The 24091-nt window shown below is 42.1% G+C and overlaps 1 protein-coding gene across 1 annotated transcript in view; it reads right to left on the bottom strand.

Annotated features, from left to right (window-relative positions):
• The window catches only part of LOC120318035 (dedicator of cytokinesis protein 4), a 335809-nt gene that overhangs the window by 206263 nt on the left and 105455 nt on the right, over window positions 1-24091 (bottom strand). The window contains exons 13-14 of the mRNA XM_039365226.1: window positions 14354-14479; window positions 6485-6609 (exon numbers count right to left, since the gene is read on the bottom strand). Coding sequence (XP_039221160.1) covers window positions 6485-6609; window positions 14354-14479 — 251 coding nt within the window. The remainder of the gene's footprint in view (window positions 1-6484; window positions 6610-14353; window positions 14480-24091) is intronic.

The raw sequence follows: 24091 nt of genomic DNA, 5'->3' as shown, positions 1-24091 counted from the left end.
GACTCTTTCCTGGCATCCTCATACTGGCTGCACATACAGCACAGCTTTACACGTAGCTCTCAATATCATTATTCATCTTTGGTCACCAGAATTGATGGTTGGTTATATGTAAAATCTTTAGGAATACAAGTGGCTAGCTTGTCTGGTATCATGGCTACGTTGCAAAATTTATAGCAAGTTGTCTGGGACATGCAGCTTGTCCCCCTTCCACGCCAACCCCTGCCTCAGGGTCAGTTCTTTTTGATGAGCCCCAAACGACATAACAATTTGTAGCTCCTGTTTCAGTTGCTGGGCAAAAGCATCGATAGGAGGTGAGCCCTTTTTCTTCTCGTGCTGCTTGAGGGTGGGTTGCACCAGTTGCTGCCTCGTAGGGATGATGGAGTCCACCTCCTCCTCCTCCTCTTATACTGAGGCATACAGGTCAAGGCATCTGCCAGGAAATTCTCTCCCCCCCCCGGATGTACTTCAACTCAAAATCAAACCGGTTGAAATACTGAACCCACCGGACTTGCTTGGGGAAAGTGGGGTTCAAAGCCTTCACATTTTTATGGTCAGTCCACACCTCAAATGGGATTTTACTCCCCTCCAGGACTTTACTCCAGCCTCCAGGTTAAAAGCGCCCTCCGCATAGCAAAGACTTCCTTTTCCCACATGGCCCACCATCTCTTGGTCTCATTGTTTTCGAGATATGTATGTGCACGGTTGCAGATTTCCCTCTTGGTTTTGATGGAGGAGGACCACTTTAATGGCCACATTGCTGGCATCTGCTTGAATTACAAACAGCTCCTCTGGATTTGGGTGTTTTAAAACTGGCTCAGCCGCGAACAGCCTTTTCAATTTTTCAAATGCCGCTTGGTATTCCATCGTCCAGTTCAAGGACTGGTTCAGCCAGGGCTTCTCTCCCCCTCCTCCCATTTTCAATAGTGCTGTGAATGGGCAGGATAATCTTGGCGAAGGAGGGGATGAATTGCCTGTAAAGGTTTGCAAACCCCAAGAAGCTCTGTAGCTGCTTGTAGGTCCAAGGAGCTTGACATTCCAAGATGGATTGCACTTTCCCCGGGTCCATCTCCACCTCCTTGCACCTCTGTAGCCTAGGTAATCTAGGCTGGTTTTGTGAAACTCACTTTTTGACAGTTTGGCATATAGCTTAGTATCCCCAAAAATTTTTAGCACCTGCCACATAAGTTTCACATGTTCGTTCATAGTCTCAGAATAGATGAGGATGACACCAGATACACCAAAACCCATTTGTAGATATGCTCATGCAGCACCTCGTTTATGAGCTGCATAAATACGGCTGTCTCAGATATAATTTTGTGAAGACATTCCCCTTGACTAAGTGTCCCAACATGTCTTTCATAAGGGGAAGTGGGTACATGTTTTCCATGCACACTCCATTAATTCCATGAAAATCAACACACAATCTCAGTGACCCATTTTTCTTCTCTTTGAATAGCACAGGGGCTACTACTTGGGATTTTGCTGCTTGGATAAATCTGCTTGCCAAATTCTTAGGGATGTAGTCCCTCATCTCTCTCAGAGTCATGGATTACATTTTTGGCTTTGGGAGTTTCACTCCAGACAGAATCTGAATAGCACAGTCTGTGGGGAAGTGAACACTTCCATAAGATCTCGGTATTCTCTTGGAACGGTCTGCTGCTGCCTTGCTGCATTCGGGGTTTCCTTTTTCTTTCTCTCCGATATGGGCTCACCCTTCTTCTTCTCTGGGAGGTTGGGGCACCTCTTTTTCATTACCACTCATTTTGTGGTTTTCTCCCAACGACCTTGGGGTTCCACTTAGCTAGCTAGGGCAATCCCAAAATTACTTCCTTGACCATTTTTGGGGCGACCACGAACTGAATGGTCTCTTGGTGGTCTCCTAGCCTCAGGTGCACCAGTTCAGTCAAGTAGGAGGCAGCTAGTACCCCCACCAGGGAGCCATCAACCTGCTCGAACTTTATGGGCTGCCTTAGCTTTCTCAGTCACAATCCTAATTTCTGTACTGTTGGCAGGTTGATTAGGCATCAGGTGCACCCATCAGGGATTTTACCACCCTTCTCACCCCCAATTGGGGTGCTACAATATCCACTTGGGTTGCAAGGGGGCTGACAGGTCCATTTACCATGGGGTCATCTTCTCATTCGCTATTGCTCTCATAGAGGTTCATTTTCAAGACCAGAGTTCCCTCCCCTTCACTTTCAGAGGGGAGACCTCAATGACCTGGCGAGCCACACGCAACCTTTGCTTGGTGGCTTTTGGGGCTTTGGAGGAGGTGGGGCTTCCAGCACTGCTCTGGGTGCCAGAGCAGGACACATTGTGACTTGGTGGCCTTCCTGACCACAACAGAAACATAAGCTGGGAACATGCCTTGGGCCTTCAATGGGGAGCAGGAGATGGTACAGCTGGTTGCTTTCTACCCAGCATTTGCTTCTCCTGGCTCTTCTTTGGATGGGTCTCAAATCTCCCGCATCTCTTGTACTCCATCAGGTCCAACTCCACATTTGTCACCAATCACTGAACAAGTCTGGTATCCCTCTAGGCAAGCACATGTGGTACAACTCGCGGTTCAAGCCATCTCTGAAGTAGTGAGTCAAGAGTTGCTCTGGCCAATGCCTCAGTCTCCCCATGAGTCTCCTGAATTCTCTGATGCACTCCACCATGAACTTTCTCCCTTGCCTTATGTTTTAAACCTCAGCTTCCATGCATCAGGTCTACACGGTATCGCCAAATCGGGCCCTGAACTCTCCCAAAAAAGCATCAGAGTCTCCCATCTCGGAAGCTCCCTCATTGTGGAGAGCCATCACCCATTTGGTTGCTTCTCCCTCAAGATTGGCCATGATTGCATCCATGCAGGCCTCATCATCAGCATACATTGCCCTGTGCTGGTCCAGGTGCGACCACACCTAGTTCAGGAAAAATGCTAGCTTTTTTGGGTTGTGGAGCTCTAGAGGCTCCCCAATATCCTGGAGGCCACCCCAATCCATAAGGGAACTCCATAAGTCAAGTACAATATCTTTGTGAGAGGCATTTGCCCATTCATTTTTTTAAAAAATCTTTTTCTTTGTTTTTTCTCTCTGCTTCTCTTATCATTTTTTTGTCTCTCCAATTCTAGTGTTTTTCCTGGCATCTCTGCGGTCCATTTTGTCCAATTTTTTTTATTATCCTCAAATTTGTTTTGTGGTGCTAAAGTATAAGTTGTCTTTTCCAAATCCAGTATTTCTTGTAATTTTTTTCCCCACGTGGGTTAAATCATTCTTCTTTCTTTTATTAGGTTCCATCTTTAAGTCTCTATCCTCAAATTTGTATTCAGTTGTCTGTTTTATCTGTTCCTTCTCTGTTGTTGTTTCCTGGGATTTTTTTTTTTTTTTTGTAAAGTTAAATTGGAGATGAATTGGTTTATATTTTCAAAGTTATTTTGGATTTCTTTGTGATTTGAAATCATTGTTATTTGAATTAGTTGCAACATATCATATATCTCCTCTTGAAAAGTATTTATTTCTTCTTGATAGGTTCATTCTATAAATCTCTGATTTTCCATGATGACCAAGAATCGAAATTTTCTTTTCTCTGCAAATCGCTTTGGGATCACAGTTAAATAGATACTTGTAATCCAGAAAGTTCAACAAAGTTTTTTTTTTTGTTCCCTGAAGTTTATAAGTCTTTGTCTGCAGCCCAGATTGTTTTCTTTTTTGTCACAGCTGTTCTCTATTGTTAGAGCTTTGAAGGTCACAAGTAGAAATTAGTTTTTTCCAGATTTTGCCAAGTCCTGCATGAAAGCCATAGCTGTCATAGTCTTCATCCACCACTAGATATCAGCACTGGTTTATTTTTCAAATTTTCAAAATGAACAAATTACCTTTAAAATAAGAATCTTAACCATTCAGTAACTTCAAACTTTTCCAAATTTAGGTTTTATAGTCATTTCATTTCAATACATTTTGGTCCTCCATAAAAAGGTTGAATTCGCTGCTTCCGTTAGTAAAAGGGTGGGGCAAAAATACCCCTCCTTCACTTTCAGAGGTTTTTTGCTTCTTGGATTTTTTTTCCTTCAGGAAAGTTTATAAGTAGGGTAGAGAAAATTGATGTTCTTACCCAGATTCAAACGCGCTGTTTACAATCAGCTTAAAATAGTGCTTTTGACTTTGGTTGCTTGCAGCTTGGCTAGACTCTGAAGTTAGGCTAGCCTTTCTCCTGTTGGCTTCTGGAAGGCTTCCCCTGGACCGATCGGGTCGACCACCATCTCTCTGAGGTCCCCGGGACTTCCTCACTTCTTTGCCACCTTTTCTGGCTCACTTAGGGTCCCCTAACAGGAAGAAACTCAGCCAAAGGGCATGGAGTCCTGAACCCCTTGACTGCTGTGCTGCTGAGCAGGACCGGAAGTTAGAGGGGGCATGGTTTTGTGTGCTGCCTGCATCCCTTGGATGGGGCTTTGCTTTTTTCCATGGACCAGTTTCTGGCATGCCGCAGCCTGGTACCAGTCCACAGCCTTGGAGGTGGGGACCCCTGCTCTAAGGGAGTGGTTGAATGTGGGCAGAATTACACTGTGCCCTGAAGAAAGTTGAGTTCACTTTGGGCATGCATCAGGGATTTGTTCACAAGACCACTGAGTAAATATAATCACAGACTTCTTCATTAGCTGATAACTGCCAGCTCCGAACATGTACCTGGATAACATTATGACAATGAGGAAGGTCAAGGTAACATATTTATATCCACTTGTTTGATAAGCTTGAAAGGATGATTTGTAACATTTTCAGAATCAGGTGAAAACCTTAGATGTGAACATTATATGAGAAGCAACTCCATAATGGGCATTCAGAAACAGATAATCTCTTAGAGGGTGTTGGGTTATAGATTATGGACTTGACTGGGAAAAAAGTCAATATCTCAGAAATAGGGACCACCAGCTTAATTTCCTTCTTCCTTCTTAAGCAGCAAAAAGCATAGGTGATATCTTAAATTTATCTGTCAATATTCCATGGGAAGCTAAAATGATCTGGACAGAAACTACATTGTAATCTATATTGCACCAGGCTTGCTACTTAACCTTCCAGATATGCACATATAACCTATTTAGATCTGAGGTGAAATTATATTCCCTGGGGGAGACAGTCCACTCTAACTGCATGGCTCATGGTAAATCATTGGACAATTGCACTAACTCAGAATGCTAGGATCTTCTGGAAGCATCAGCATATCTTCTGCCTCTTCATTTCTGTCTTTTGTACTAGTCAAGTTAAAAAAAGGAAATGAAAACATTGAGCTACTTGACATTCTGAGGCCATGATATTCACCATCCAGATTGTTATTTTGTGCTCAGGACTGATTAGTCTAAGATGAACTTTAATCTCTCCAAGAAAACCTAGTAGTACTGCCATGACAATTTAGCCACCTAAAATTCAGGATGTTCTCCATCCCTATTTTTTTTGGGCATTATGAAGAAAATGCAATTCACTTAAAAGATTGACAGCCAGTGGTATTATTTCTGTGGCTTTCCCAGCTAGGAATTGATCACTGGATTTCAAGATCTCCTTTTGTGCTCTGGTCTAGATTGAAGATAGAAGGAACAAAAAAAAAAACTCAAAAAGTTAAACTTGGATCCTAGATAGGCCACTTCTCTTGCCTTTTGGTAGAGGTGGTTAGAAGAGCATTTTTATTTTTTCATTGTTTTGGTCAGTCTTGGGTTCAAATATCTATTTGTGAAGGCACTGGAGCTAGTATTGAACTGGAGTTGGTGTGTATGTTCCAGGTAACATACAATCCAAAAATGTATGGTTGCCTCTGCAGGTCTGCCCAAAAATTGTAATCAGTTTAGGCCAAAATCAGCCATGAAGGCCTTATCTTTGCCAGTTAGTTAAGGCTCTGGAACAGTAGATTAAGACTGGGAATCGTCCAATCTATTTGGCCATGTATCTCCCTTTGGACGTCAGGGATGTGCTGTCATTCTTTTGCCATATTAAAAAGAATACCATTAAGTTTGTTACTAGGAAGTTTGAGTATATCATCCCCATCTTTTAAGATAACACTTGGAAACTAGGGAGATGATTAGGATTTCCATCAATGGTTTGTGCCTTGGATACAGTTTACATTGGCTTCAACAGACAGATCCTCAGTATAGAATGTCTACCTGTTCTTCATGGGCCTGTTTAGTGCATCTTTCACTAAGAAGCTGGTAATTGCAATTCAAGCTATTGGGAAGACTTCAGACAGATCCAGCAGCAGTTTAATAGGTCCAGTCCAATATCAACATAATTCATTATATCTTTTCAGTTTCATTACAACAGATTATTTGAAATTAATGTTAGGATAGCATCAGTATCTAACATATATTTTTCTTTAGCACAATTGGCAAAACTTAATTCAGACATCAAGAAATCCTACTGTTAGTCATCTGGCAGCATAATCTCTTGGATGTTCTTCATTATAAAAGGCTATAATTTAAAATAGTAGTTATAATTTAAAAAAGAAGTTAAACAGAAATTACTTTCAAAATTTGTCCACTGCAGTCCACAATGTACATTGTGACTTCCACATTTCTGGCCACACTTTTCCCTCCTTTTTCAAATTCTCCTCTTTCTATTGTGATGTATAGATCATTTCTCATTTCACCTATGAGAGAAAAAATAAAGTAAGTTAACCAAAACAAAAATATCATCTCAGCACATTTTAAAAAATATAACAATAATAATAACAATAACAAAAAACAGAAATAAAATAAACTCATTAGGAAGTGAATTCAATTCAACAATAATAGGAGGAATGGAAATGGGGGAGGGAGGAAAGAGGGGGAAGGGGAGGGGAAGGGGAAGGGAAGAAGAAGAAGAAGAAGAAGAAGAAGAAGAAGAAGAAGAAGAAGAAGAAGAAGAAGAAGAAGAAGAAGAAGAGAAGAGGAGGAGGAGGAGGAGGAGGAGAGGAGGAGGAGGAGGAGGAGGAGGAGGAGGAGGAGGAGGAGGAGGAGGAGGAGGAGGAGGAGAAGGACTGTACACTTTCTCCTAAAATAGTATTCTAATTTGATGTTCCTGTGTGAATCTCCAGGTGCATCAAGTATAGCAAGTTTCCTTTTTAAAAAGCCTGTACAGCTTTTATATCGGGTATCAGCAAAGATATTTAGAATCTGCAGAAATGCAAAGGAAATGCATGTGGTCAAGATACCAATACTACTTAGTTTCAGTTTAAATCATGTTTTTCAGAATAACAACAAGAAGCAATACTGTAATTTACAGCATGTTCATATATTTATCAAACTGGAGAGGTTGAAGGAGAAGGTAAACACTATCTGGAATACAGGAAACATTCTTGACAGGTTAGACAGCAATAATTTTATAGATAGTTACAGGCTTAATTTATTTAAATGTATTTCTTCTTAAACTTATTTCTCAAAAGCTAACACAATCAAAAAGGCTTCTGGTAAGATGGCACAGAGGACTCCAACTTTAAAGACTTTGCAATCAGCTAAAAATTTACTGACTCTTAAAGATAGAAAGAGATTATTGTTGTGGGAATACTACTGGATTATATCAAAATATATTATTTCCTCCTTTGTTGAACTGATCACTGTATAATTATTTTGAAGCTGGTGAATGCTTGGTATTGGAATTTGTGACAACTTACTAGGTAAGGATAATGCTGAAAGCAGCATTTTCCCCCTAATACATTTATAGGAGAGGAAATGTTATCTTTTAGCTTTCAACCAGACCAGAAATGAAAATGAATCCACATATTTTGCAACTCACAAGTGAGAAAATGCCTTGAAGAAAGATGCAAATACATGCCATCACTTCTGGGTATCACAACTCCTTATTAGTTATTTTATCTATAAATGGAAGCTACACTCCTAAACCCAGCCTCTATGCTTATAAACGGAGTTAGAAATAGCAATAGCACTTAGACTTATATACTGCTCCATAGTGCTTTACAATACTCTCTGAGTAATTTACAAATGTCAGCATATTGCCCCCAACAATCTGGGTTCTCATTTTGCCAACCTGACAAGGATGGAAGGCTGAGTCAATCTTGAGCCAGTTAAGATCGAATTCCTGGCTGTGGACAGAGTTAGTCTGCAATACTACATTCTAACCACTGCCATCAATACCAATACTTTCCAGTATTATTTTCCTATGCCCAAAGAACAAAGAATGGCTATCAAACAATGGTTTTATTCCTGGCTGCTGATATGACTGGAATCTAAAATGTCCCCCTATTTATTTAATCTGAAGGTTAGAATCTATGTTTCTCCCTTAATTCAGAAGTCCAGAGAATAAATGTTATTTAAGAAGACTTCAGAAAGTATCTGATTTAAGTGTCTGTATTAACTGTTTTGGTTTCAAGAACATAGCAATAGCCATAAGCACTTAGACTTATACTGTATACAGCTCTATAGTGCCTTACAGCACTCTCTGAGCAGTTTACAATATCAGCATATTGCCTTCAACAATCTGGGTCCTCATTTACAATAAATAATCTGTGAAAATATCAGAAAAAGTGATATTTTGTAATTTGAAATTAGTGGAAAGTAGACAAAGAAAATGAATTCTTACATTAACAAACTGGAAAATGTTTTGTAAAAGAAGAATAAATTTTAATTGTATACCTTTATGGAATCTGTTTGTGGTATCTAAGAACATTAATTAATAATTTATATTACCATTTATTAGTTTTATAGAAAACAATATAATTAAGTAATATACACTATATTTATGGATTTTTAAAAAGAGAGTTAGGAGATTAGGTTTTCCCTGTGAAACAACAAAAATCAGATTTAATTATGTATTAATTCTGAAACATATAGTGATTCCTTTTTTAATTGGGGCTACCCATGCCTAAGTAAAGAAGTATGTATAGCTGTGTAAAATCTCTGAACAAAGTGGTTATAATATAACTGATATATTTAGGCCAGAGACCTAGTAGTGTTACTGAGAATTGAACCAAAGCCAGTCGGGGATGCCTTGGTTACAGCAATTTGGAACAGAAGCTTCAGGCCAAGTGAGTCAACAAACATAGATGGGTTGTTAGAAACCAAAAACTATATAAATATGGAACTTTGGAATTCTTAGGAAGGACTGTGAAACAATAGCTCAATTTGACAAGCAGAGAACAAGTGTTGATAAACTAAGGATAGGGGAACAATTAAGAATGAGCATTAAGAGTTGAGAGGGAAACAACTGCCCAACCTGAGAAGAAATTTAGATCTAGAAGAGAGCTATCTTGAAAGCCAATATCAAATAGGCCAAAGGTAACTTTTGTTTTAATTCTGATCCAATTGTTCCCTGAAGGACTAAAGAAAGCCTAGACAAAGTGAAAACCACTGAGAATTTATTTGCAAAGAAGACTGTTATTACAATTAAATACAGCCATGCTGTCTCTCCCAGTTACTTAAAACTAATACTTAATTAGTTTTTGCCCTGTTGCCACTTGAAATGGAGTGTAGCCAGTGCTGGAGTGAACTGTGTTATTGTAGGCAACTTCTGTGAATGGAAGCAGATAGGTCCAGTTGTCCTACTGGTAATTAATGAAGCACCTTAAGTATTATTCTAATACCGAGTTCAATCATTCAGTCCACCATTCGTTTGTGCATGATGACTAGATGACAGTCCCTGGGTGGTCCCTAACAAGCTCAGAAACACTCTCCAGAACTCTGATGTGAATTGTATTCCTCTATCGGATATGATGCACTGTGGAGCTCCATGAAGCTGGTATATGTGTTAAATGGAAAGCTTTGCAAGTGTTTTTCCATTGGGGATTTTTGAGCAGGGAATAAAATGTACTTGTCTGGAGAATAGGTCTGTCATGACCCAGATGATTGTATTCCCCCCACTTTCTGGTAACTCCACAATACAGCCCATGGAAATCTCCTCCCAGGATGCTGAGGGGGTTGTTACTGGTTGCAGTAATCCAGGTGTTTTCCCTTGTAATCTCTTTGCTGAGGCACAGATTGGGCAGCTAGCCATGTAGCTTTCAATGTCCTTTGTTATTGATGGCCAGCAAAATTGTCTTTTGACTAGGTGCAACATTTTCACGAATCCAAAATGACCTGCTGACTTTGAGTTGTGGCACAACTGCATTAATGTTAGTCTCTTGCTTTTTGGTATGTATAATTTCCCCACGACCCATGATAGACCATCTGTTATGGTGCATAGGTTTTTGTGGCTTAGGAACCATTCATCTGTTTGTAGTGCTTTCTTGAATTCGATTTCTGCTTGGCTCACTAAAGGTTTTTGGAGTTTGGCTTGTGCCCGGGTGTGACTGGTGCTGCTAGTTGTTTACCTGCCATGAGTGGTTTTGCTACCTCATTTCAGTTAGTGTTATATTGAGGCAGTCTGGACAAAGCATCTGTCAAAAAGTTTTTTCCTCCCAGCAGGTGTTTTAATGTGAAAACCCGGTGGAAATGTTGCGAGCACCTCGTTTATTTAGTAATTAGTTTCCTGGGTGTTTTTAGTGCTTTCAGGTTCTTGTGGTCAGTCCACACCTGGAAAGGAATTTTGTTCCCCTCCAGGAAGTGCTGCCAAGTGAGAAGAGCCCATCATGCTGCATAAGCCTCTTTCTCCCAGACTGCCCACCTTTGTTCTGTCTCTGTGAACTTCCTTGAGGTATATGCACAGGGTTGTAATTTCCCCTCATCGTTTTCCTGTAAAAATACAGCCCCCATGGCTACATCACTGGCATCAGCCTGAGTTACAAATGGTTTATCAGTGTCAGGGTGTCTTAAAACTGGTTCAGCAGAAAATAGTCTTTTAAGCCTTTCAGATGCAACTTGACATTCCACTGTCCATTTCAATGGTTGGCTTGGCTTAGGGTTTCCCTCCCCTTTGGTTTTCAGTAAGTTCGTAATTGATAATACAATTTGTGCAAAGGATGAATTGTCAGTAAAAGTTAGCAAATCCAAGGAAACTCTGCAATTGTTTTCTGGTGCAGGGTGGAGCCTATTCTAATACTGCTCAGACCTTCTCAAGGTCCATCTCTATGCCATTTGGGGAGATGCGATATCCCAAATAGTCGATTTTCTCCTATGGAATTCACATTTAGAGAGCTTGGCATATAGGCAAGCTGCCTGGAGCTTTTTAAAGATAGCCCTGACTAGTTTCACATGCTCTTCCATTGTCTCAGTGAATATTAAAATGTCATCTAGGTCAGGGCTTTTCAACAGTGGTACGGGTACCACCTGTGGTACATTGGCATCTGGCAAGTGGTACACGACCATCCTAGAAAAGTGATAGCAGGGGAGGGGAATGAGCTGAACCAGTGGCAGCACCGCTCAAGCCTGAGTGAGAGATAGCTGGAGCTGCAGAGCTGTCAAGGCTCAGCGGAAGCACCAGGATCAGTGCCGCTTTCTAGCTGATTGGTGCTTCTTTGGGGCTGTCAGGGCTCAGTGGAAGAGCCAGGATCAGTGCCAGGCTCTAGTTGGAGCATGGTGCTGATCCTGGTGCTTCTGCTGAGCCCTGAAGAAGCACCAATCAGCTGGAAAGTGGCACTGATCCTGGTGCTTCTGCTGAGCCCAGAAGAAGCGCCGATCAGCTGGAATGTTGCAGCATCTCCAGGGTCTTGTGATTTATATTCAGATGCTTGGCAACTGATTCATATTTATGACAGTCAGTGTCCCAGGGTCATGTGAAATGACCAAAACCTGCTGAACCACCCAGCAGACGGGGGGGGGGAATACAAACCAAACACCCCCCCCATCCCACCCCCACTGCCAATCCACAACAGAAATGCTCACAGTAATGAAAACCTCGGTCAGGAGGAAGAGCATCGCCAGTCTTGCTTGGCTGTGCCTTGGGAGGCACTTTTTTCAATGCCATTATAACTTCTAAGAGTCACTAAGCGAACTGTTGTAAGTCAAAGACTACTTGTACTTTATCACTTTTTTCATTTTTTTTGACACCTTGCTAGGCAACTGGTGGTACTTGAATGTTTCCATATCCTAAAAGTGGTATAATGGGTGAAAAGGTTGAAAAGCCTTGATCTAGTCATCATACGCAAACAAATGGTGGGATTGAAGAGTTGAACTCAGTACTGGAGCAGCATTTAAGATGCTTCATTAATTACCAGCAGGAGAACTGGACCTATCTGCTTCTGTTCGCAGAGGTTGCCTACAACAATGCAGTCCACTCTAGCACTGGCAACAGGGCAAAGTGGCAACAGGGCAAACTTCCTTCCAGTGACCCCACAATCCCTTCCCTAAAAGAATGGATTGCACAATTGAAAAAAAACACCTGGCCAGTGATGAAAGCTTTAGACGAGGCTAGAGAGGCATACAAAGTCCAGACAGACAAAAACAGAAGTGAGCCAAAACCATTTAAAATAGGAGAAAAGGTTTACCTGTCTACAAAGTACTTAAAATCCCTACAACCCTCCAAGAAGCTAGGACCAAAATTTGTGGGACCATTCCCCATTTAAAGAATTATAAATCCGTCACAGTACACAGTACAACTTCTAAGTTCACCCAATTTTCCACTGCACCCTCTTAAAGCTGCAGTCATCCTTAAGACCAACTGCAGGTCCTTTCCACCTCCAATTATGGTGGTAGGCAAACAACATTTTGAAATTAAAGAAATCCTAGACTTCAGAAAATATCACGGCTCCACCCAATACCTGGTAACATGGAAACATCTATCATCATCCCAAACGAGTGGGTTCACAAACACCATGTTAGTGCCCCCAGACTCCTTACCAAGTTTCATGCTGCATACCCCAATAAACTGGACTAATCCTTGTCTCCCTTTTTCTTTTTTGTTCCACAGGTGGATCTCTCTTTCTTTTAAGGGGGTCAGGATGTCAGAACCCATCTTATACTGGGGGGGATTCTATTTTATTTCTTTCTATTCCTTATAAAGGGTTCTGCCATTCTCCTGAAGGGGAGGGGGGAAGATGTTTTGGGCTGTCTCTTTGTTTCTCTGTTTCGCTACAATGTATCCTTTTTGCTATTGCTGCATACTTGCTCTTTGAACTGTCTCTCCCTTGATGTTACCTTGGGGGGGAGAAAGGAATGTACCTCCAGCCATCTGGCTTGTCTCTCACTATGGAAGGGAAGATGTGAAGACCTAACATCATCGCGAGCCTGGGAAGGCCTATGTTATCAGCTTCTTTCGCACAGCAAACGTAACACCTGAGGATTGGCCCATTCAAACTGACCGGATGATCTATTGGGGTAGGATTTGCTTGGGACTCTTTTAACCTATTGATCTGAGCGGGAAACCCTCAGATCCTGCCTATCATGCCTGCTAACAGCTTCTCCTAATAAAAGTTCCTTTTGGAAGAAACAGCTTCCATGAGCCCTGCTTTCTTAGGATGAGGTTTTGAAGTGGGCCTTGACACTTAGCCATAAGAGTGGCTAAGTCAATCATTGAGTCATAGCTCAATCTATATCACAGGGTTGTTGTGGGGAAAATAGAAGAAGGAAGGTGTTGAATATGTTCACTGCCTTGAGTTATTTGTAAAAATAATAAAGGCAAGATACAAATAAATAAATAAACTGAAATTCGTAATATCATTCTATGCACATCTATTCAGAAATAAATCCAAATGAAGTTCAATTGATTCTTTTTCTCAGTAAGTAAGTATAAAACATTTTCAGGATGAGCACAATTATGATAGTAGACATATTTTTATTAATATAGTGATTAAGGACTACTGGTATGAAATGAAGTTAAGTTTCTATTTCTGACTGATATAGTATTTTTGTTTGATTCTCATGATATTCAAGGTAGAATCAGAACACAACAAAAGATTGCTATTGATCCTCTGCTCCTATGTGTAATGGCATAGCACCAAACAAGAAAGAATAAGGAAGAATCTATACAATTTATGAAAGGACTCGTTTTTGGTTGTTGCAATTTAAAAAACAAACTATTTGCAAACAGCAATAGTAATAGCACTTAGACTTATATACTGCTCCATAGTGCTTTATAGCACTTTCTGAGCAGTTTATAAATGTCAGCATATTGCCCACAACAATCTGAGTCCTCATTTTACTGACCTTGAAAGGATGAAGACTGAATCTAACTGATCAAACTCCAAGCTGTGGGCAAAGTTAGCATGCAATACTGCATTCTAACCACTGTGCCACTTAATATCCAAATGCTTATCTTGTGGAAATAACTGGCTATTAACTATCCTCAATTTTTAAGTCCCATAGATAAAGAGGTCAGAATTCCAGAAAGCACACAGGCCAAGTACTGTCAATCTCTGAAACCAAAATGGTTTGATACCCAATATTTCTACTGACTGACACAGTAATCTTTATTTCTTTACTTTGTCTTGCAATCATACAAATTTTATTTAAGACATATTTACCTTCATAAATAATCAAAGTTACACTTAAATATCCAGGTTAAGATAGGATTTTCTTAAAACATACCTGGCATAATAATATTGGAAAAGCCCAACTTCCTTGCTATTGATACTCCATGGGTAAACATGGATGTGTAGTCTCTCCTGATTTGTTCAATGTCCCCATGGAGTAGCTGAAGAGAGACAGCTAGGCCTACAGACAGGAAGAGAAAAATAGATAACAGTCAATAGGTTGTTACTTTGCAAGATTCAAACATTCTACATGTTTATCAACTAACATGGGAACTGAAGAAATTCAAACAAGAAGCATATGCAATATTAAAGATACATTCATCATAATGAATCTGACAAGCATCCATCTGCTAGAATCCTCCTATTTTCAAGTAAACAGTCTACAGAGTAAAATTTGCTATCCAAAGAGATTTCAGAGGTGTTTAGTATTTGTACAAACTTTATTTGTATATAAAATTGACACTAATCAAAAATAAGAATTTCTACTCATTTTGAGGTCATGATTATATAAAAAACAACATGTAGAATAAAGGAAAGGGAAAAAAATCTTTTCTTACTACTAATATATTTATTCATTCTTGATATGCATTTTATTAGGAAAACATTCCTAGATACAATATTACAATCACTATGGTATTTAATTACTTCAAAAATCTGAAATAAACTAGTATGCTGTAAGGTTCTCCTCTTAACCTCACAAACTTCTCTGGGCTACTCAGGAATTTTAAAAAGCCAAAGAAACTACTGAGCTGAGGTTTCATCAAGAAAACAACTTTTATTTTGATCAAAACAGAGACAGGTTCCTCCTCCTTTTCATGGCTGCTTAAAGGGATGAAGGCACACACAGAAACAATTTCTTCCACTCCTTATACCCTTTCAGAACAAAGAGACTCACATCTCTGTACCAGGAGTAAGGAAGTACAAAAAAACAAATTCCAAGGTGATGACTCATACACTTCAATCCAGGTTAGCTCACCTTCCCCCTCCTTATTTCCTGGCCACTGAATCTCACATTGCTCCTTTCATGTAAGCAATTTCCTGTATATTTAGCATGAGACATTTGCTTTTATGTAAACCATTTGCCAATATAAGGCACCTACAAAGCTACTTGCACATAAACAAATATATATATATAATGATTACAAAGTATCACTATTAATATCAAGCTTAAACATAATAAAATCATAAGCACAATAAAGTCCCTTCAATCCTCCCTTTTAATATAAAAGCCGAATAGGCTTAGGGACTCCAGAAGAGGGGAGTGTAGTCAGAAGATAAAGGTCTTAAAATAATTGCTTTAGCTGGTTTATTGTTATAGATAGGAGTGGCAGCAAAAGTTTTCTGAAAACCGTTCTCCAACATCCAGTGCTCATGTCCATCTCTGGACAGGGACATGAGCCAACGTTCGCATTCTGTCAGTGATTTCTTCGACATATTCATTTTGTATAATGTCGGACTGGGGTCTAACAATGCAATTTAGAGCCACAATTACAGAATTGAGGGCCCATTTGGCTGGGCAGTCTTTTTCTTTCCAGGTCAAATTTAAAATGAGAGTGATGTTCTCCAATTGAATCACTTGAGCTTCACATTTAAAAATGAAACAATTCTTTTGGGCCAGATCAATAAAAAGTTTGTTCGATACTGAGGGAATCTCAATTGTGGTTTCCAGTTCATGAAAATCAACTTGAACCCATATTTATAGCTAGTCCAAATGATGCTGAGAAATCCATTGGTCTGGTTATCTCGAAGCACACTGGATTGCAGGAATCCTTTGATTGTGCCAGGTTGGGTAGGATGTGCAAACATATTTGGCATTAAATGAGTAGGCCTGTCTCCACACTTAGTCCATTTAGCTTGATTATAGTCAATAGTTTTACATGCATCAAAAAAGATTCTGGTATTTGTCCATAAGTCTTGTGTTATTCTTCCCCAAAGGTAATGTCTGTATGTCCCTCCATATGTCCAGATTTAAAGTTGTTGGTAAAACTTTACTGTATTGACAGAAGCATAACAAGTGACCCTACTGCCCCTTTGCAAGTGGAATACATAGTCTTGTTATAAACATAACTCCCTTTCGTTCCTTTAAGTATTGGACCCATGGTCCTTCTTTCTACCAAAGAAGGTACAAGGGAAACAACAGTAGTAGAATAAAAATATTGCAATACATAGTCCATGTTCTAGGAACACAATTTCCAGGGTAGTCCAATCCATTGAGGTTTTTCTCCTACTTAGATGGAAACAGTTCAACAGGCGAGGTAGGTTAAAATTTCATTTTCAGGCCGTCCAACTGTGGAGCTTGTCACTGGAGAGGGAATGATGGGACTTTCCATGGAGTCACGCCTTGATTCCTTAGATCAGGAGGATTTGGCATGGGTGGGATCACTCAAGACTGGTATTTCTAAGTGACAGTTCTTTTCACCTGAACCCAGTCTCCAGGAACAACAGTGGCCAGAGACAGGTGGTAGGGCAGCCTGAGCCTGTACTGAGATAGAAGACAAAACCTGCACCAGTAACAGCAACTGTGAAACAATACAGCAATGTAGGTCAGACATTAAGCAAGTGATTTAAAACAGTTGTGGCCAATACACTACACCCCTTCCCCCTAGATGGCTCAAGCTCTCAATTAATGGACATAGTCCTGCAGATATTTAGGCGGCCTTCTTGACCATTCTGAATGTCTAGGGGTTGCAGGGGTCTCCCGGTCTACCTGCTCACCTGCCCGGCTGGGTAGACCAGGACTCTGAGGTTCAGTGAAGTCAGGTTGACTCGGGTCCCTTTGGCTGGCCAGTCCCGGTCGGCCCAAACCAAAGTCCAATCATGCAGCAAAGTCTACAGGGCTGTCCCTCAGCACAGTTTGCCAGTCCTGTTCAGCGGATACTGTCTCTCTGCCCAGGGGAAGCTCTCCTATGGTCTTTCCCCCGTCTCCTTGAGTAAGAGTTCTGTTGGAGTGTGCAAGCTCCTCTGTTGGGCTGCTGTCGCAGGGCCCTTGCGTGTGGCCCTCTTGAGAGGCCTGAGCCAGCAACTGGTTCATTAGCCTTCGACGCAGCTGGTCAATGTGCCGGTGAATGACTCACCCATCTTCCAGGACCATCCATAAGAGAGTGATCCCTATACCTTAACAACCATGGCTGCCACCCACAAAGCCCCTTGCCCTTAATTTGGGGTCCAAACTGGTCACCCACTTGCAAATTCCAAGGTGCCTTTGGCTGAGCAGAGTCCGAGGCAACCCAATCGGGGTGTAGCCTATCCAGCTTGGTGATCAAACGTCGGCCCCATCTGAGTTCGGCAGGGCTTCTGCCCATGGTGGTACAGGGAGTTGTGCGTTGGCAGAGTAGAAAATCTGCCAGTCTGTGGTGCCAATCCCTTGTGACAATCTGTTTTAGTGATTCTTTGGTTGTGCAGACCATGCATTCCGCTTGGCCGTTCGAAGCCGGGTGAAAGGGAGCCAACGTGGTGTGCCATATTAGATTTGCCTTGAGGAAAGACTGGAATTCAGAAGCGGTAAACTGAGCCCCATTGTCTAGACTAACACATCTGGAAGTCCATTCTGTGCAGTTCCTGGATGGTCCTGGCAGTAGTCATAGTAGGGACTGGTGCGACCTCTAACCATTTAGAATGGCTATCCACCACTATTAGAAACAGCTGTCCCTGAAAGGGCCCAGCAAAATCGATGTGGATTCTTGACCACAGTGTGTGTGTGTGTCCTCCCATCGGTGGACAGGGGCTGCGGCATCTCCGGTCTGGACTACTGGCACGTTTAGCAACCATGTACTTGGGCCTCAATGGCTTTATCTAGCCCTGGCCACCAAAGGTAGCTCCTCACAAATGCCTTCATCCAGACTATTCCCGGATGATCCTCGTGCAGAGACTCTAGGATTCTGGGCCTTAAAGAGCTCGGGACTATGACCCTACTTCCCCAGAGGATGCACCCCTTATGAGCTGAAAGCTCATCTTTTCTCATGAAGAAACTCTGAAATTCTGGCCCTGAACATTTGTCCAGCCATCCTGTGTGTACCCAGTTTAGCACACAACTCAGCATTTTGTCAGCTGCTGTCTCAGCAGCTATGTCCCCAGCACGAAGGGGAGATTCCGGCAAATCCTGGATAGCCAGGATGCATGCAGCCGGAGCTAGATCTGGCTCCATATGTGGCAGGGGCAACCTGCTCAGACCGTCTGCATGGCCCATTTCCTTGCCCGGTTTGTGAATCACCCTGTAGCTGTAGGCTGACAGGAAGATAGACCACCTCAGCATTCGAGTAGACAGAATCTGAGGTGTCTGTTTATTTGTGGTGAACAACCCTAGGAGTGACTTGTGGTCTGTGAAGACCATGAACTGGCGGCCATACAAGTAGTGATGGAACTTTTTAACTCTGGCCACAATGGCCAGAGCCTCCTTGTCAATTTGCATGTAGTTGCGCTCTGCGGACGATAGGGTCCTGGAGTAATACGTGATGGGCTTCTGCCTCCCATCAGCCAATAAGTGGCTTAACACAGCCCCAACCCCATACGGGGATGCATCACACACAATGCAGACAGGCAGCTGCTCACTGAAATGAGTGAGAACTGAGTTCGATGACAGCAGTGATTTGATTGCTTGGAGCTTGTCTATCCAAAAGCCAGTGTAACAGCTCTGCCACTGCGGCCTTGTTTGGGAGGAAGGTATGGTAAAAATTCAAAAGGCCTAGGAAAGCCTAAAGCTCTCCCTTTGACTTCAGCCCTGGGGCCTGATGGATTGCTTTTAATTTGGATTCCGCCTGATGAATGCCTTCGGCATCGATGCAGAAACCAAGGAACTTGGTTGACTCTACCCCAATTTTGCACTTTTTTTTTTAGTTTAAGTCCTGCGTTGCAGAACCACTGAAGGATGGCTTTAAGCTGTTCAGCCAGAATCTCAACCAATTCCCCAGCAATGAGGACATCATTGAAGTAGGGGCAAACCCCTGGAATTCCCTTGAGCGTGCGCTCCATCAGTCCCTGGAACAGCCCTGGGACTACACTCACCCCGAACTGGAGGCGCTTAATCTTAAAAGCCCCTCTATGGGTGACAATGGTCTGGGCTACTGCCATGGCCTCATCCATGGGCAGTTGTTGATAGGCCTGTGCCAAATCTAATTTGGCGAACATGCAGCCTCCTTGCAATGACGCCAAAATATGGCTGACAACTGGCACAGGGTACTCATGCTGTTGAAGTGCCCTGTAGAGGGTGCACTTATAATCAGCGCATATTCGCACTTCCCTGTTGGCCTTTAATGGCGTTACTATGGGGGTCTCCCACACCCCACTGTCTACGGGCTGCAATACCCCTTGTTCCACTAGCTTATCCAGCTCTGCATCGATTTTGGGTTTTAATGTGAAAGGCACTCTATGAGGCTTGATCCGTATTGGAGTTACCATAGGATCAAGCTTGAGGGCGATTGGAGGACCCTTGTACTCCCCTAGACTAGAACTGAAAACATCTGTGAACTCTTGGCAGACTGCAGACAGATCTGCCGCATGTGCCGGTTACTTGAATGCCCAATGCATCAAATCAATCGAGCCCTATGAGACTTGTGCATTGGCTTTCCACCACTACGACATCTAGTGGCCCCTTGAACCCCTTGAATTCCACCAGAAATGTGGCTTCGCTTTTGACTGCCACTTGGGAGTTTTGGAAGTCTGTGAGTAGTAGATTAGATGGCCGGAGCTTGGCCCATCTGTTGCTATGATGGCAGAGGTGCCTGAATGTTCCGTGTAAAAGGATGGACATGGCTGAGCCCATGTCCAGTTCCATCTTGCATGGAACTCCCTGAAGCTTGACCTGTAGTCTAAGCTTATGCTTTAGGGGACAATGGGCACCAGTGCAGAATACGCTCCTTCGGCTGGAGCAGAACCCTACTCATTGTTGACCCGGGGCCCCGGTACCTCTCCTGAATGCATCTTCTTTCAGGCGGTCCCTCTGACCTCGGCAGATGGTGGCGATGTGGCCTGGTTTGCCACAGGCCCGGCATGTTGCAGTTCAGAATCGGCAATCTGTGCGTTGATGGCAGCCTCCGCAGCCCATGCATCTAAGGAACAGAACTGCCTTCTCAGCTGGCTGCAGTACCTTCTCCAGGTGCTTTTGTAGCTGGTCGACTTCATAGTCTGAGTCGGTGTCTTCCATCTGCTCGGCATCCTCATGGTGGACAGCTTCGGTGCTTGGTGCACTTTTGGAGGGCTGCAGCGTTTTAATGGCCCCTCCGGTGACTTCGTCCACCATGACCTCCTTCAAGGTCTCCTGTAGCGAGAGAGTTTCCTTAGCGAACAGTTTTTGTTGGAGCTCTCGATTCCGGAGTCCGCAGATTAAGCAGTCTCATAGTCTCTCCTCCAAATCTGCAAAACTGCAGAGTCGGGACACTTGATGAAGAGGAGCAATGAATTCTGTTGCAGACTCGCCAGGTTGTTGCTCCCACTGCTCAAAAGCGTGCTTCCATGCTATAATGGAGAACTTGGGCTCGAAGTGGTCTCGGAGCTTTTTTTCCAAGTCCGCATAGGTGACAGACTCGAGTGGTGCCGGAGCGATCAGGTTCTCTGCAATGTCGAAGGTGGCAGGGCCACACACGCAGAGGAGTGTTGCAGCTTTCAATCCATCTTTGGCAACCTGGTTGGTGCGGAGGTAATTTTTGATGCGGGAGATGTAGGATGCCCATCTCTCCAGGTGAGTTAGGTCGAATTCTTCGAGCTTCCCGACTGCCATGGTGGTTTGTTTCTTTGTTCAATGCCTTGCGCTGCTGGCTTCTCTGTAGGCCCTAGGACGGATCCTTAGAGTGTGGTGGTCTCCAGCATGGCTTTCAGTAACAGCAACTGTTAAACAATACAGCAATGTAGGTCAGACATTAAGCAAGTGATTTAAAACAGTTGTGGCCAATACATTACAGGAACATTTATGGTTGCTTCCAATTTTTCCCAGCAACTTCAAAAGACAGTGGGGAAGGACTAAAAGGAATACTGAACCTGGGGCCTTTTGCAGGTGTGAAGGGGGAAGGGAAAACTAGCAGCCTCCTCATGTCTGACAATAGGGATAATTTCCAAGGACAGTAAATGGCCCCATTGTCTAACGAAAGGGAACTGAATAGTCCAAAGAGCCAGATTAAAGGAAAAAGAGAAAAAAAATTGCTTTCAGTTCTTTGAATTTTTCTTTTCTTTTCTTTTCTTCCATGGCTTTAGTTGTTATCAGATAAACTAGCCAACCAGAGGTTTACAAAGTTTTCCAACGTTGCCTTCTTGAAGATTATTTTTACTGCCACATATCAACACAAAGCACCAGCAGACATTGTCTGACAGGGTTAAACTTAACAGCTACTTGAGGTTTCAAAACATCCCAATTTTTCAAAACACATTGCAAAGGAGTACATTTTGGCTTAATTTCCTTCTCTAAATTATTCTGATGATTCCCCATTCCTGTATTACAAAACACTTTCTTGACCCCTTTACATAAAGGCTGGTCAGGGAGATCAATCCATGTCTTATTCCAGGATTACCAAAACTTCTCTTACCAAGGCACCTGTTGTAATTTCTACCGTCAGTGGAGAAGCATGAAACCTTGTTGAATTCGGATGTTCGGGTTATTCAGACACGGATCCTACCACCACCGATGAAGTACAGAAGTCTTCTAGGTCAAATACCTAGGAGTGCTCTAAGACTCACACTTCAGTTGCTGTTGGTTTTGTCCTGCTGAGAATCGAAGGCTCGCCGGGACCTTAACAACGGTCTCCAAACGTGGGGGCTGTTGTGGCTTCTGCCCTTTCAAGCAAGCCCCAAGCTTGAATGCTAGGCTGTAAGGTTCTCCTCTTAACCTCACAAACTTCTCTGGGCTACTCAGGAATTTTAAAAAGCCAAAGAAACTACTGAGCTGAGGTTTCATCAAGAAAACAACTTTTATTTTGATCAAAACAGAGACAGGTTTCCTCCTCCCTTTTCATGGCTGCTTAAAGGGATGAAGGCACACACAGAAACAATTTCTTCCACTCCTTATACCCTTTCAGAACAAAGAGACTCACGTCTCTGTACCAGGAGTAAGGAAGTACAGAAAAAAAATTCCAAGGTGATGACTCATACACATCAATCCAGGTTAGCTCACTTTCCCCCTCCTTATTTCCTGGCCACTGAATCTCACATTGCTCCTTTCATGTAAGTAATCTCCTGTATGTTTAGCATGAGACATTTGCTTTTATGTAAACAATTTGCCAATATAAGGCACCTACAAAGCTACTTGCACATAAACAAATATATATATAAAATGATTACAAAGTATCACTATTAATATCAAGCTTAAACATAATAAAATCATAAGCACAATAAAGTCCCTTCAATGCATTTTCCAGCACCTTGTAATATTATTTTTCTTCTGAAAATGTTTAAAACTTCACGTTTAGTTAGGGCTTAAATAATTACTGGAAACTCTTTTCTTCATGATTTTGTGGGAAGAATATTAATTTGTCAAGAATGTCAGCTATGAAAGCATTATTTTAAAAAAAGTAATTGTTTCTTTACCATCTTAATCTATTTTAACTTAAGCTATTTTTACTTGTTCAGATTTGACATTCATTGAATAAGACTTCAATGAGTGAAAACATGACAGTGTCATATTGATTCTGTCCCATAGAAACTTGTTGCTTGAGAATGTGTAGTGATCTTTTTTTTCCAGGAATGTAATTAAATACCATAGTGTTTGTAATATAAAAAAGAAATTGTGACAATAACTGAATGCAGTGTTCCAAATGTGGCCTCAGCAGTGTACTAGAGAGTGGTACTATCACTTTTTTTTTATCTTGATACTATCCCTCTGTTGATGCAGACCAGGACTTCATTAGCTGTTTTGGCAGCTGCAGCACACTGCTGTATGATACTTAATAGTAGTCCACTAGGACTCTTAGATCTCTCTCATAAGCATTACTGTTTAACCAGGTACTGCCTATCAGTATTTGTGCATTTGCTTTTTCCTGCCTAGATGCAGGGCCTTACTTGTTGGATAGGGCCCAGTGCTTAAGTCTGTCAAAATCCTTTAGAATCTTGAACCTAACTAATGAAGTGTTAGCAATTTCCAGAACCATTGCATACTTCCTTCCACATAGATGGAGTTCCATTAAGGATCATGCACTGAATGTGGTTGGTTAGCCAATTGCAAATTCACTGCCATGGTTCCGGCAGACAGACACAAATAAAACAGAACTCTGAGGCTTGCAAATTCCTCAAAGAACATGTTTATTGGTTACAAAGTATTGGTACGGTCAAAAGTGAAACCATAACAATTTCCCAGTTACAAAGCATAAAGTTCCCACCCCCAAAACTATGTAAGTGACTATGTTCCCCAACAAATGCAATTGGTGGGTTTTCTTATACAATGCTCAGTTCCTTGTCACGAGAGCAATAGATGACCTTGGTTCCCATGGGACAGCTGATTGTTTTGACTAGCAAAGCACCTGGGCAAGCCCCCCTCCCTCCGTTCCATATGGCAACCTGAAATGAGGGGGGAAAATGGCTGCAGCCAGGCTCATTTGCAGTTGACAGTCAGCCCCCCCTCAAAAAGAAAGAACCTCCTGCAGAGGAAACAAAAACGCATGTTAGGCATCCCCTTGAAGTTTTGGGGGATTCTTGTTATAAAACTTCCATATCAACCGTTCAGCTTTCACATCCTTACTTTTTACCCACGTAGGTTTAGACAGTGGATAACCTTTCCACTGCACAAGGTACTACAACTTCCTCTTCTACAATCTAGAGTCAAGTATCCATTTTATTTAATAACGTATCTCTTCCTCCACCATAATGGGATCCAGCG

The sequence above is a fragment of the Crotalus tigris genome, unplaced genomic scaffold, assembly GCF_016545835.1.
Source record: "Crotalus tigris isolate CLP2741 ecotype Arizona unplaced genomic scaffold, ASM1654583v1 scf7180000020000.429882, whole genome shotgun sequence".
Lineage (NCBI taxonomy): Eukaryota > Metazoa > Chordata > Lepidosauria > Squamata > Viperidae > Crotalus > Crotalus tigris.
The sequence above is the reverse complement of the archived record's forward strand: the minus strand, read 5'-3'. Positions and strand labels throughout refer to the sequence as shown.